The following is a 14,932-nucleotide window of genomic DNA, read 5'->3' on the forward strand; positions in this document are numbered from 1 at the left end:
CACATCCATGCCCGAGGCAGGATTCGAACCTGCGACCAATGTAGACTTTGTCCTATGGCACATGACTTTTGAATCACCCTGTATAGCGATTAAGATAGGCACCCTCTCACCGATCATTACGTAGAATAAAATAAAAATAAAGTTATGGAGCGCGCGATGTTTAGTGCTCAATTGTTCTCATTTCAAATCTTTGTTCCGTCTCACAAGGGAACCTCCCCATCGCACCCCCCTCAGAATTAGTTATAAGTTGGCACAGCGGATAGGCCTTGAAAAACTGAACACACATCAATCGAGAAAACAGGAAGAAGTTGTATGGAACTATGAAAAAATAAGCAAAATATACAAACTGAGTAGTCCATGTGTAAGATAGGCAACATCCAGGTGGGTGTAAACACATGAGCGCCGTGGTCCCGTGGTTAACGTGTGCAGCTGCGGAGCGATAGGTCGTTGGTTCAAGTCTTCCCTCGGGAGAAAATTTTAATTTTTATTTTCAGACAATTATCTTCGCTCTCCAAAATTCCAGGACATGTTCAGATTTGCTTGGACATATGCAGTATTTGACGGTTTACACACGGAAAAATTTGAAAACGTTAAAAACGTATGTTTTAACTGTGCGACTGTGAAACTGTTGCATTCATTTGTTGCAGTTTATGTGACAAACTCTTATGTTTTCACACTTTTTCGGAAGTGATTATCACATCCACAATAAAACCTAAATTGGGCAAGGTAGAAGAATCTTTTTACCCATTCACCAAGTGTACAAGTTAGGTGGGTCGACAACATATTCCTGTCATGTGAAGCACATGCCGTCACCAGTGACGTATAGAATATATCAGACGTGTTTTCCTGTGGAGGAATCGGTTGACCTATGACCTTGCAATCAAATGTTTTCGGTTTCCATTGGACAGGCACGTCCTTTCGGCTACTAATCGCACGGGTTTGCGGTGCGGTCGCAAAACACAGACACTAAACTTATTACAGTGAACAGAGACGTCAATGAACGAACGGACAGATCATAACTTTGCGAAAAATTTTCACTCTTAGGAAGATTTGAACCAGGAACCTCTCGTTCCGCAGTTGCTCACGCTAACCACGGGACCACGGCGCTCCTGAACGCAGATTGTCCTAGACGTTGCTTATCTTGCACATGGACTATATATATTTTGCTTATTTTTTCATAGGTCCACACAACTTCTTCCTGTTTTCTCGATTGATCTGTGTTTAGTTTATCAAGGCCTATCCACTGTGCCAACTTATAACTAAATCTGAGGGGGGTGCGATGGGGAGGTTCCCTTGTCAGAAAGCACCACTTGAGTCCGAGGTCGCAGAAGGTAAATGACGTTTACGGCATTCGACGCCGCACATATTGTCTACCACACAACCACAATATTGGCTGCTAATGACAAGGGTCAGGACTGTAGGTATCCAATCGTGAGCACAACATGAGGCTACGGAGGGTAGTTGAACTGCGTAGTCGACGAGTAACTCATAACAGTGCTACTGGTGTTGATACAAAGCAGAGTAACGGCAACGATAAGCAAAGTAAACATTGCATTATATCTGCAACAACAGTAGCCGAAGTTGACATTTAGTCAGAAAGCAATCCAAGAAACTTCGCAGAGTGAGAAAGAAGTGGCAGAAGAAATATTAGCGCTTCTGCAAGATGAGTCAGTGGAATGTGTGGCGTCGTATACGCTCGAATGTGCGGACAACGTACATGAGAAGAAAAGTAACAATACGTGCTTAACAAGTGAAAGTGATATTGGAGAAGGTGTCGAGCCATGTAGTTCATCATCCTTGTCGGGCCGGGACCCACAAATCCTGTGTCCAGTAAAACGTAGTTAAGGACCATCGTTGTCCAAGGAGCATGTACTGACCATAGTTACGCACATGGAAGATCATCCGCTGAATTTCGAATAAGCCTGCAGCAATATCACCGTGTAGTGCATAAGAAAAACTATGGGTATTCAAGGGAGGACAATGCGCACATGTTACCAACACTGATTTTTGCGCGTTTCAGTTGTGCTCGATACAATTTACAGGATATGCATGATAGTGACCTACTACGTTATGCACATCAAACTTAGCGCAACATAGATTATAGTGACCAGAAAGGAAGCAGTGTATTGTATTGTATGTGAACCGGGGACCTAGAAACGACGGAGAGGCTCCGTTCCCGCCGCAGCCGCAGTGGTCCACAACCCCATGACGACTACCGCAGTCCACTTCACCCCTCCGCCGCCCCATACCGAACCCAGGGTTATTGTGCGGTTCGGCCCCCGGTGGACCCCCCAGGGAACGTCTCACACCAGACGAGTGTAACCCCTATGTTTGCGTGGTACAGTAATGGTGGTGTACGCGTACGTGGAGAACTTGTTTGCGCACCAATCGCCGACATAGTGTAACTGAGGCGGAAAAAGGGGAACCAGCCCGCATTCGCCGAGGCAGATGGAAAACCGCTTAAAAACCATCCACAGACTGGCCGGCTCACCGGACCTCGACACGAGTCCGCCAGGCGGATTCGTGCCGGGGACCAGACGCTCCTTCCCGCTTTGGAAAGCAGTGTATGGTTGCAGAACTTCAGACGGTGCCACAGAATTGGGACAGGTAAAATAACTAAATTTCAAACAAAACGCCGACTAGACGATGCACAGCAAACTGCGGAATTGGACCGAAAATTTGTAGATGAGAAACAAACCCATCCTATCGTTCAGTAAGGGCTTTGTTTTTAACTCCGAGCAATCTGGATTTGAAGAGGAAATGCATATGAAAGGAACACTCGAAATCATAGGTACCACGAGAGTTGTGTCCAGATCAACAAACATCAGTGCTTCAACGCATTCGTATGCAAGTATGTCGACAGTGTCTGGATAGTAAATTGGCTCGAAAGTTATTTATTGTGTTCCGAGAAATTGGAGGTGCTGTACCCCTACGATTCTTTCTCATGCGCGTGATCTTGCAAGGGCGGTAGGGAATATTTACATCATAGCAAGCATGAGTGGGAAAATGGGCGTAAGAGAATTGTAACTATGGTATGAGCACTGCTTTTCGCCAGTAGCAGGTCAGAATAACTTGCTTTTGCTTCGTTCCTGGTCTACGTATAAAAATCGCACTCCTTCAGAGCAAACGATCCCTCCTGAAAAGTGTGCGACATTGCAGTTCATACCGCCTGGAGCAAGTCGGTAAATTCAACGTGTGGGTGATTGTTTTTTCCGTGTCTATAAAATAGTAACGCGAGTTTCATTATATGCTCCCGATAGACTGTTTCGCATTCAGTTGCATTCCATCAGTTCTTATCACCCCGTTATACCAGTACGATTCTACAGTATGTGCAATCTCTGTGAGTGGATACCTAACTGAACGTCCTGCACTATTTGTAACTCGTAAGGAGCTCGTCTTCGATCTTGATGGTGCGAACTATCGTAATCAGTGGCGCGCCATTTTTGATTCAGTGTTCATGAAAGTGAATGGTTTGTTTTGAACATTTCTTGAATGTCGACGACGTCCATTCTGTGAAGTTTAATAGATACATCCCATAGAAGGTTGATCCCTGCAGCTCCCGGACACTTGTTCTCTGTCGCCCTCCCGTTGCACATGTTGAGTCACTAGCAGCTAATATTTTTTCCTGTCATAACTGTTAACGCAACACTTTCAAATGAGCCTTGTTAGAGATTGAACTTGTGATCCCGCGCTCAAGGGGTTCCTTGTCAGTTGCATTACACTCTATTCCGTTCCTTGACTAGCACGAAGTTATTGATCCAAGCTCAAATTCCGCTACAGAATAAACACGTCTTGCGGGCCCCAGTTGCCACTTGCTTTCCGCGGTGGGTCTCATGAAAGAGGACCACAATGCAGACTTTTCTATCACAGAGTAATTGGAGTCGAACGCACGATCTTCGGAACAGCACCGCTGACCATTAAAGTAATGACGAGGGGAGGCACGACGTTGCGATCACGGATTTACTTCAAACTCTGTACACGGTGTGGTACACTACTCTGGCAGCTCCTAGAAAATCACAAGAGAAGTTTTACGCGTTTTACACATCTGTGCGATGGCGACGTCCACAAAAATACAATATGGTCACGTGGTAGCCGGCACGGTAACAAAAAACTGAGTAAATGGATCAACAACGAACTTTAATAGGTGTCGTGGAAAGTCCACCCCGAACAAATGGAACTAACAATAAAGACCAAAATGAGACAAAAATTTTAAAAAAGTGGTTAGCATTCTCGCGTTACCAAGCGAATTGTGGACCAGGCGACGGTTGGAATCAAGCAACCATTAACTTGTTTTAATCTACACTTTTTTTCATCACTGCTGACATTACGTAAGTCATGTGATGTTTTAGAGGTAATATAATGAAAAAAACCACGCGCATTTTCATAAAGGTTTAGTGAATTTCATATGTCATTTGACTATTTACCATTTGTATTTAACTTTTCAAGGACGAGGTGCTGGCTTGGAAAGCTCAAGTCAAAATTTGATGCCGTTATTAACAATCAGTAGTATAGTAAGTCACAAATGCGCCAGGCCACAAGAGTAATGCACAATTACTCGTCGACACACGTTGGAGAATGGTATTTGTCATAACGATGTGGAAAACAAATTGTAACTTCATGCAAAAACACGTGGCTCTTTCATTATATTGTGTCTCAAATGTCAAATTAAATAGTATGAAAAAATAGATAATTATGTTTGAGCGGGAGTCGAACTGTCGCCTCATGCACATTCGTCTTACGAAGTTGGAGCACGAACCACTTTTTTGTGCATTTTGTTCGTTGTATTTGGTCGTAGCGGACGTCACATGACATCCGTTGAAGTTCGTTGTTGATCCCTTCACTCAGTTTTTATTACAGAGACCAGCCAGCGCTCTGGCTCAATACGTTGAGCTACGGTGCCGGCTAAAGTATATGACCTTTCCAGGATTCGAACATAAGACCTCATCCACTTGACCACAATGACTTCCTACAGTCTGGAACCGTGCGACCGTACGGTCGCAGGTTCGAATCCGGCCTCGGGCATGGATGTGTGTGTTAGTTAGGTTTAAGTAGTTCTAAGTTTTAGGGGACTGATGACCTCAGAAGTTAAGTCCCATAGTGCTCACAGCCATTTGAACTTCCTACAGACGTCGCCTTTTGTAAGATACATCAGTTACATAAACAGACGCGTAGAACTTCTCTTGCGATTTTCTCGGAATTGTCAGATAAGTGCGCCTTACTACTTGCCCTTTATGTTGTTTTAATGGCCTACTAAAGGCATACAAAGTTTGAAGTAAATCTGTGATCCTAAAGGGCTGTTTTAATGGAAGGCAACTATACGTCCGTGCGCAGCTGCAAATTACGGCCGCAAAGCGGAGCAGTGCGAGCATACAATCTAAGTATAGAAGGGATCGAGCCGGGCAATAACTGGGTCGCGATGCGGCGACGTAAACAAACGCCGGCAGGCAGCTGCTGCGTCACCGGCGCGGCACGTGCACGCTGTGTATTCGGGCAGGCGCCCAACTGCAGCGCGAAAACAAGGAAGGCCCCCTGCTGGTGCGCTCGCACCGGCCGTGACCGACGCCCGACCGCTAGCGGTTACGCCACGAAGCGCCGTCTGCCCACGTCACAGCAGGTGCGGAGCGGCAAATTCCCGCTACAGTTCGCTGTTGCCGTTAGTGCAACTTACCACAATACGACGCCTGTTGAAAAAATTCCGGAACTTTGTCCACAAAATTTTCCCACGCTTACCTTTTACTCATTGCGCGTGGTCTCCTCCACAGTTGATACACCGCTCCCAATGCCGTTTCCACTTCCGGGACCAGTATTGGTAAGCCTCTTGCTGGATGGCGCTAAGCGCAGTCTGCGAATTTTCTTTTACCTCGTCCATCGTTGCAAAGTCCGCCCCCGGTAGCTGAGTGGTCAGCGCGACAGAATGTCAATCCTAAGGGCCCGGGTTCGATTCCCGGCTGGGTTGGAGATTTTCTCCGCTCAAGGACTGGGTGTTGTGTAGTCCTAATCATCATCATTTCATCCCCATCGACGCGCAAGTCGCAGAACTGGCGTCAAATCGAAAGACTTGCACCCGGCGAACGGTCTACCCGACGGGAGGCCCTAGTCACACGACATTTATTTATTTATCGTTGCAAATCTTCGTCCTTGTAACGGGGTTTCCAACCTTGGAAATAAAAAAAATTGCCGCAGGGGCCAGGTCTGGAGAATATGGAGGATGAGGCAGCACAGTGATTTCGTTTTTTGGGCAATAGTCACGCACAAACAGAGACGAATGTGCGGGTGCGTCATCAAGGGGCAAGAGTCATGAATTGTCTCGCCACATTTCAGCCCATTTCATTCTCACATTTGCTCGCAGGCGTCGCAACACGTTCCGATACCATCGATTAACAGTTTGTCCTTGTGGTACGAATTCATGATTAACTAACCCTTGAAGCCGCGCGGGATTAGCCGAGCGGTCTAAGGCGCTGCAGCCATGGACCGTGCGACTGGTCCCGGCGGAGGTTCGAGTCCTCCCTCGGGCATGGGGGTGTGTGTTTGTCCTTAGGATAATTTAGGTAAAGTAATGTGTAAGCTTAGGGACTGATAACCTTAGCAGTTAAGTCCCATAAGATTTCACACACATTTGAACATTTAACCCTTCCAAGTCAAAGAAAACTATCAGCATGGCTTTGACATTTGACCTGAGCTTAATTTCGTCTTGGAGAACCTTTCCCGACGCACTGTGAAGACTGAACCTTTCTCTCAACGTCATAACCGTAGACCCACATCTCACGACCAGTTATGAGTCTCTTAAGGAACATCTCGTTCTCATTTGCGTGATTCAAAAGCTCTCCAAAAATTGCGAGGCAAAGGTCTTTCTTGTCTTGACTGGCGAGTGTTGGACGAACTTGGCGGCAACACAATGCATTCCAAGGTGCTGTGTCAGCATTTTATGACATGTTCCAACTAAAATGTTACATTCCTCTCCAATCTCTCGGACAGTCAGTCTTCGAGTGGTACGCACAATTTCGTTGACGTTCCTGACATGAGCATCGGTGGTAGAAGTCGAAGGACGTCCTGATCGAGATCATCTTTTAACGTCCGTCCGACTGTTTTTAAACCGTGTAAACCATTCATAACACCGAGTGCGGCTTGAGCACTCATCACCGTAACCCCCCTCCATCATTTGGTGTGTCTATGTAAAGGTTTTCTTGAATTTCACGAAAAATGTAATGCAGACGCGTTGCTCCTCTAACTCTGCTATCTCGAAATTATCGACACAACGTTATATTCGATACGGCACTGAACAATAATTAACAGACATACAACACTGAAACTTCCGGCAGTTATACATTAAACAGAGGCGTGTGCAGAGATGCTAATGGCATTTCGCTCCAACACATCATTGGGGCGAAATTACGAATGTTCCGAAATGTTTGGAACAGACCTAGTACACTGCGGCGCATGGTTGACAAAATTTTGTTTATGAAGTGATGAAGTCGAATATATTACAAAAGATGATGCAAGAATAGAAATGATAAATAAGACACGGTGCCTGGACTACTATAAGAAACAATGGCCAAACTGCTGGAGAAAGATGTAACATCCTGCATCTACATATATACTCCGCTAGCCACCAATCGGTGTGTTGCTGAGGGCACAATTCGCGCCAAAGTTATATTCCTCCTCCTCCCTCCCCCCCTCCCCTATCCCACTCGCGGATTGTGCGAGGGAAAAACGACTGTCTGAACGTCTCAGTACGAGCTCTAATTTCCCTTATCTTTGGATGGCGATCATTGCGCGATTTGAAAGTTGGTGGCAATAATATATGCTCTACATCATCGGCGAAGATATGATTTCGGAATTTAGTGAGCAGCCCCTCCCGTTTAGCGGGTCGTCTATCTACAAGTGTGTCCCACTTCAAACTTTCAATGAGATTTTTAACGCTCTCGCGATGGCTAAATGTACCATTCACGAACCTTGCCGCTCTTGTTTGGACGTTCTCAATCTCTCGAATCAGACCCAACTGGTAAGGGTCCCATACAGACGAACAATACGCTAAGACTAGAGCAGTTAGAGGAGCAACTAAGCAATTCCCTGTGTTGAAGGACTGCGCCGCTTCAGGGTTCTACCAATAAACCGCAATCTAGAGTTCGCCTCGCCCATTACTTGTGTAATCTGATCATTCCATTTGAGATCATTTCGAATAGTCACACCCAGGTACTTGCGGATGTTACCACTTCTAAAGACTGGGCATTTATTTTGTACTCGTACATTAATGGGAATTTTCGCCTTGTTATACGCAGTAGGTTACACTTACTAATATAAAGAGATGACTGCCAGTCATTACACCACGCATTTATTTTCTGCAAATCATCATTGATTTGTTCACAACTTTCGTGTGATACTACTTTACTGTAGACTACAGCATCATCGGCAAACAGCCTAGTGCCGCTGTCAATACCATCAACCAGATCGTTTATGTAAATCGTAAAAAGCAGCGGACCTATTACGCTGCCCTGGGGCACACCTGAAGTTATACTTGTTTCTCTTGAAGCCTCCGTTCAGTGGCACCAGGGTGTAATGTGTATACTCAGGTATTGTGCTGGTCATTCATTTGTTATGGTCATCAACGATCCTTTGGCGCTCTGGAGACTTGTCTGTGCTCCCTCCGTTTCTCCTCTGTAGACTGAGTTTAGAGGTAACCAGTGAATACAACATTCATTACAGACTACAAGAAATCCCCACTGACGAGTACGTACTCCTGCTGAAGAACTGCAGCCAAAGAACGGGGTCGCTTGGTGGGACGGCAGGTAGCTAGATGGACGCATCAAAGAATTGCTGCACATATAGGGCACTATACATCGGCAATATGTCGCTGCTTTCAGAAATGGTCTGTGGAACATTCCCACAACTGTGGACCAGGTTCTGAACGTTCGCGTAGTTGTAGCCGCACATCAAGATGGACGCATTGTTCGAGCAGCGTTGGCCGATTTAACGTCATCCAGGGACGACATATGAAGACACGTCGCACCTGCTTGTCACCAGAGTCCGCTGGGAACTGTCTGCTTGGAGCAGGACGAAGATTACGTATCCCTCTGGACAACTATCGCTGATACCACGACAATGGCACACACAGATACTCTGATGCAGTGAAAGAGTCGACCGGGGATAAAGCGGCGCTTTGTCGTCTTCAGTGACGGCAGTGGGTTCTGTCTGCGAATGATGAACGAAGACGTGTGCGGCTTAGACTTGGTGAGCACCATATTCCGGGCACCATTGTTTTACATGTCTGAATTTGCTATCACATTTTTCTACAATTATGAAATACCTGTCATATTACTTGCTAATGAAATGACCTTATACTTGAGTGCGTTGAATGTTTTTCGGCAGTTTAAAAATCTCAACGGAAATGATAGGGACGAAGAAGAGGAAGATACGACAGTAGATAAAATAAAAGTGCAAGGTGTAATGTTATAAACACAAAAAACAGCGGGCAGTGATGGACTTAACAGAGAACTAATTAATTATGCATCTCCCACACAGGAGTCCAGATTTCTCAACTATATTAACAGATGCTGGATAAGTATGCAAATTCTAGAGGCTGGAAATTAGCTACAACAACACACATTTCCAAGAGAGGAGACAGAAGCAACTGCGAAAACTGTAGGGGCATCTCCTTGCTAAATACTGGACATAAAATATATTCTAAAATATTAACACAGATTAGTAGTAACAGTTCACGATATACTGCTGGAAGACCTAAAGGTCATTAAGAAAGGTAGATCGTGCAGAGATTATACGTTCGCCGTAACACAAATCATTGAGAAACAGACTTCAATAGAGACACATTTTTTATCCTAGACTGTGTAAGCTTTCGATAAAGTAAATGGAGAAAAGCTGTGGAAATCACCTCGGGGTATGACCATGCGGTGCATTTGACCTGCGGTAGTCGCACGGTGGCGCTGGCAGCAGTCCACACACGCAGAGATGTGTTGGTGCACGTCACAGTACGGTGTAGCGAGTAAGGGTGCAGACGTTTTTAGACGTGCTAATGGTGATTGTGTGTTGAAAATGGCTCAAAGAAAACATACTGATGACATTATGAGGGGTAGAATACTACGGCGACTGGAGGCTGGTCAAACACAGCAGGTCCTATCACGTGCCTTCCGTGTGCCACAAAGTGTGATCTCATGATTATGGCAACGATTCCAGCACACAGGAAACTTGTCCAGGCGCTACAGTATGGGACGTCCTGAGTGTACAACACCACAAGAAGACCGATATCTCACCATCAGTGCCCGCAGACGCCACGGAGTACTGCAGGTATCCTTGCTCGGGACCTTACCGCAGCCACTGGAACAGTTTCCTCCAGACACACAGTCTACAGACGACTGAACAGACATGGTTTATTCGCCCGGAGATCTGCTAGGTGCATTCCACTGAACCTTGGTCACAGGAGAGCCCGTAAAGCCAGGTGTCAAGAGCACAGTACATGGTCATTGGAACAGTGGTCCCAGGTTATGTTCACGGTCGAGTCCAGGTATAGTCTGAACAGTGATTCTCGCCGGGTTTTCATCTGGCGTGAACCAGGAACCAGATACCAACCCCTCAACGTCCTTGAAAGGGACCTGAATGGAGGTTGTGGTTTGATGATGTGGTGGGATTATGATTGGTGCACGTACACCCCCGCATATCTTTGACTGAGGGACTGTAACAGGTCAGGTGTATCGGGACGTCATTTTGCACCAGTATGTCCGCCTTTTGAGGGGTACAGTGGGTCCCAACTTCTTCCTGATGGATGATAACGCACGGTCCCACCGAGCTGTCACCGTGGAGGAGTACCTTCAAACAGAAGATATCGGGCGAATGGAGTGGCCTGCCTGTTCTCCAGACCTAAACCCCATCGAGCACGTCTGAGATGCTCTCGGTCGATGTATCGCTGCACGTCTTCAAACCCCTACGACACTTAAGGAGCTCCGACAGGCACTGGAGCAAGAATGGGAGGCAGCTACTCGACCACCTGATCCAGAGTATGCCAACCCGTTGTGCGGCCTGTGTACGTGTGAATGGTGATCATATCCGATATTGATATCGGGGTACATGCGCAGGAAACAGTGGCGTTTTGTAGCACATGTGTTTCGGGACGGTTTTCTCAACTTATCACCAATACCGTGGACTTACAGATCTGTGTCGTGTGTGTTCCCTATGTGCCTATGCTATTAGCGCTAGTTTTGTGTAATGTCACGTTGTGTCGCACCACATTCTGTAATTATCCTTAATTTATGAGCATGAGTGTATAACAGAGCTTGTCGTGGATAGAGCACGAAAATACTTGGAAAATGGATTACGTCTACAAAGTGTTTACAATATAATGCACAAACGTGTGGACTAGTAACAGATGCCGTACTAGTGGTCACAGGTTTGCCTTACAGGAGAGTGTCAAGGAGATACTGAAAAACCTGAACTGGCAAACGCTTGAACATGAACTCCGAGTATCCCGTGAATGGCTGTTTACAAAGTTTCAAGAACCAGCGTCACAAGACTCATCTGGGAATATACCACTAATCCAACGCATTGCTACCGCAGAGCCCGTTAAGGATAGTCAGTAAAACTGTCTTTATTAATTCGGAGACTGATGTGCTTTACACCTTTTGCAACGTATGTTGGGCATGTATTCTCCTGTCAGACACTTCAAAACGATGGGTGCGTACCGACAGTTCTCCTCAAAGTAGCTTTAAAATTCATCGATTGAAGGGCTGATCTCAAAACTTTCCTAGGATAAAGCAGTTCGCTAATACGACGCAGTGGACCAAGGCCGTAGCAAACGCTTGCGGTAAGTTTCAGCCAGCAGTGAATGACGCTCGCTTTTCCTTTGTTGCACGCGAAATGTTTCTATCCTTCGAATAAACAGCAGTATTAAACACAAGAAGTATACTCCATGTCGAACATATGCAAAAACAAAAATCTTACAGCCTCAACCGTACGAAATACTCGTCTGTGACGAATAGAATATTTTTCATGAGAACAATATTGTGAAAACTGTGCTAAACTAAAGAATGACTGTCATCTGCACGTTGATTCAGTGTTTAGAAAATAAACTGTTGTCCATCGGTGGATACTCAGTTTTCCGTAATTTTTTTAATACACTTGCACTAAACAACGCTCAAACTCTAAGTACGAACACTTCACAAATTGCTTTTACTATCGAGTATTAACAACGCTAGCTGCATCCCTTCAAACCTCAATGATTCGGGTGCACGAAGTGAAAGGTGTGGGGAAAATAAACATCTTAAACTGCCTCAAAACGTATTGTTGATAGTAGTCTTCCGAGGTTTATTGTCTTATTAGACAGATACATTGCTCAGACAGGAAGAGAAATTCAATGAAGTGCTTCTCTCCTTTTCCATGAAAGCGAGAAGGCGACTTAAAAGGTCCGAGACGGTATTTATCACAGTCAGGCTATAAATAAATAAATAATTTCTTCAACAAGAAATCCTTTATTGATAGTTTCACTGCCTCCGATTTTTTATAATAAACATGAACATTACAACTGACATGCATCAATAATCAGAACTCTTCAATCATAAACGCGTAACTTCACTGCCTTTGCGCATACAAACCAAGCGCACAAAAATTCTTTAAATCTTGTACATTCCTGTCAAATTTCGCTCTCGAGATTCCAGGTAATTACAGTGTCTTTAGTATGAATAATTCACCTTTTCATGAAAATAAATATTTGTTGTTTCCTCTCACTCCATTGTAAATATCTTACTAAGTCATAATTACTGACATCGTTACTGTTAACGTATTTTTTTTTTTTATCGCAAACGTCTCCAATGCTAAGAAGTATGTTCCGTCCAAAAAAGTGGAGCAACACAAAGCAGCATAGCATATTCAAAACTGCAAATATTACAAAATCTCCGTGATGATCATCAAATATTTATTATCGAGGAGAATGATGTCCAAAATGAAGGAGACGAAGTCGGATCATTCACTTACACTTGGGTCCGCTGACTTACTGACTGGCTCCCTTCCTCTAATCGTAATACAGAGGGTGAAAATGTGACTGCAGTTGAATTTTACAGTGGTAAACAGATATGTAAGTATTATTTACGGAATATTCACAAGTGAATTTCGAAGGCGATCCTCCATTCCTAATTTTGCGCGCATCTAACAAAGAAACACCCGATGCTTGTACCACATCTCTGCAAAACTACGATGCAGATTTGTCGTCATTAGAACATTTTTTTCTTTCTTCCATCAGTCACCGTATTTCTAAAATACATCTCACATTTTATATTATTGCGCACTGCGTCAAAGAAATTTGCGAATCACTTACCACTTGTTTCGGAGATGTCATTTTTCTGGAGCAGACGTTGTCTTCTCGCAGCTGGCGATGCACAATGGCCAGCACTGAATCAGCTGGCTGCTGCGCGACCTTGAAATCGTTTGTTTTGGTTCAGTAGCACTTGTTATAGAAGTCAAGCGCTGTGTGACGCATTTCACCGGTATCCTAGCGGCGACACACCGTACTAATCGCATATACAACTCGTCACAGATATCGATATTACTAATCGCATACACATCCCGCCAGATGTATCGATATTGTAGCAATAACTCGATACCTGTCTTGGCGATACAACTATCGACCAATTTCTATAGGCGAGAGGTCGAAAGCTTTAGTTTAGAATATATGAAAAAAAGTTTCCAAGCTAAAAATTCGGGTCTTTATGTATTGGCGCACTCCAGAGTCAATTTTTCTAAATAACCTAAAATACATATCGAAAGCCCCATGTAGGAGTTGTACAATATCCAAGCACTGTTAAAGACTTTGGAAACAAAGTTTCAACAATTCCATTTTATCTGTGTCCACAGATATATTTGTTCATCTTTGGGAACACACGTGAGGGGTTAAAGTGTTTTCTGTTTACGGACATAAATTAAAAATTAATATTGTTTTATTCGTATTTAATACCGACGTGTTCAAGAGAGAATATGTCGTTTTCATCAGATGATTCTAGCTTTTCAAGCTCGTCGTCCAGCAAAGACGGCGATAGTGACCTTCAAGAATTTTTGCTGATTGAGAAGCAAAAAGCTCAATTTAATGCTCAGGTGCGCCATTCATAACCAGCTTTTGTTCTTACGTGATACTTTTCTAACCACAGTGAATACAATAAAATATAATAATTTTTTAAACACGATATCTTTTTCTTACAGATCCACGAATTCAATGACATTTGTTGGGAAAAGTGCGTTGAAAAACCAGGAACCAAGCTCGACAGCAAAACGGAGACCTGCATTGCGAACTGTGTTGATAGATTTATCGATGTGTCATTACTAATAACCAATAGATTTGCTCAGTTGCTGCAAAAGAACGCGATGTGAAACACGCCTCGTGTGGGAAGAAAACAAAAGTGAACAGTCGTTTGTTACAGAAAAACCGTCAGATGAAAGTGCTTCCTGGTTTTCTTCTTCACACGCACACTTCAGTGTAGAGAAATATGCTGTACATATTGTTACATCAGCACTTATGTGTTGTGCTGCCCGTTGAAAAAAAGTTGTTGTAGGTGTGTTTGTGAGTTAAATAAATTCTTGTTTATAAAGTGTGTACCATATTATAAATGCATATGGTTGAGATTCAGTGTTGCAATCTTTCTGTCAGGGGAAAAAAATCTGGTAAAGAATGTCTTATTCTGAAAGACATCTCATCTGATTTCAGTCATATTACAGATGTTAGAGAATTATTCATTTATCTCCACCCACCCCCTTAAATTTTGGTAGTGGTGTCATATCTTTAGTGCAGACTGAGGTCTAGGTGACAGTTTGATTGCGAATTGGAGGAGCCAATGTATGTGAAAGCAGACAATTTGGTGTGGTAAGAAATTGACTGATAGCGAAGCCCAAGGTTTACATCCATGCCATATTGAAAAATGCGACTTTTATCTGTGCCATTGCA

The 14,932-nt window shown here is 44.2% G+C and overlaps 2 protein-coding genes across 2 annotated transcripts in view; one reads left to right on the forward strand and one right to left on the reverse strand.

The window, feature by feature from the left end:
• The window catches only part of LOC126198714 (lysoplasmalogenase-like protein TMEM86A), a 457,167-nt gene extending 443,706 nt beyond the window's left edge, over window positions 1–13,461 (reverse strand). The window contains exon 1 of the mRNA XM_049935233.1: window positions 13,316–13,461. Within this exon, the coding sequence (XP_049791190.1) occupies window positions 13,316–13,336 (21 nt within the window). The 5' untranslated portion in view covers window positions 13,337–13,461. The remainder of the gene's footprint in view (window positions 1–13,315) is intronic.
• Window positions 13,462–13,843: 382 nt separating this feature from the next.
• Window positions 13,844–14,579, forward strand: LOC126198653 (mitochondrial import inner membrane translocase subunit Tim8). Its single transcript, XM_049935123.1, has 2 exons — window positions 13,844–14,088; window positions 14,194–14,579. The coding sequence occupies exons 1-2, from the start codon at window positions 13,972–13,974 to the stop codon at window positions 14,359–14,361; spliced, it is 285 nt and encodes a 94-aa protein (XP_049791080.1). The 5' UTR covers window positions 13,844–13,971; the 3' UTR covers window positions 14,362–14,579.
• Window positions 14,580–14,932: the final 353 nt, after the last annotated feature.

Source organism: Schistocerca nitens, chromosome 8 (genome assembly GCF_023898315.1).
Source record: "Schistocerca nitens isolate TAMUIC-IGC-003100 chromosome 8, iqSchNite1.1, whole genome shotgun sequence".
NCBI lineage: Eukaryota > Metazoa > Arthropoda > Insecta > Orthoptera > Acrididae > Schistocerca > Schistocerca nitens.

Bases quoted from the DNA above. Each gene is read 5' to 3' on its own strand.
- LOC126198653 (XM_049935123.1), top strand. From the start codon at position 13,972: ATGTCGTTTTCATCAGATGATTCTAGCTTTTCAAGCTCGTCGTCCAGC. The intron at 14,089-14,193 runs GTGCGCCATTCA...TTTTTCTTACAG, and splicing joins AAGCTCAATTTAATGCTCAG to ATCCACGAATTCAATGACAT.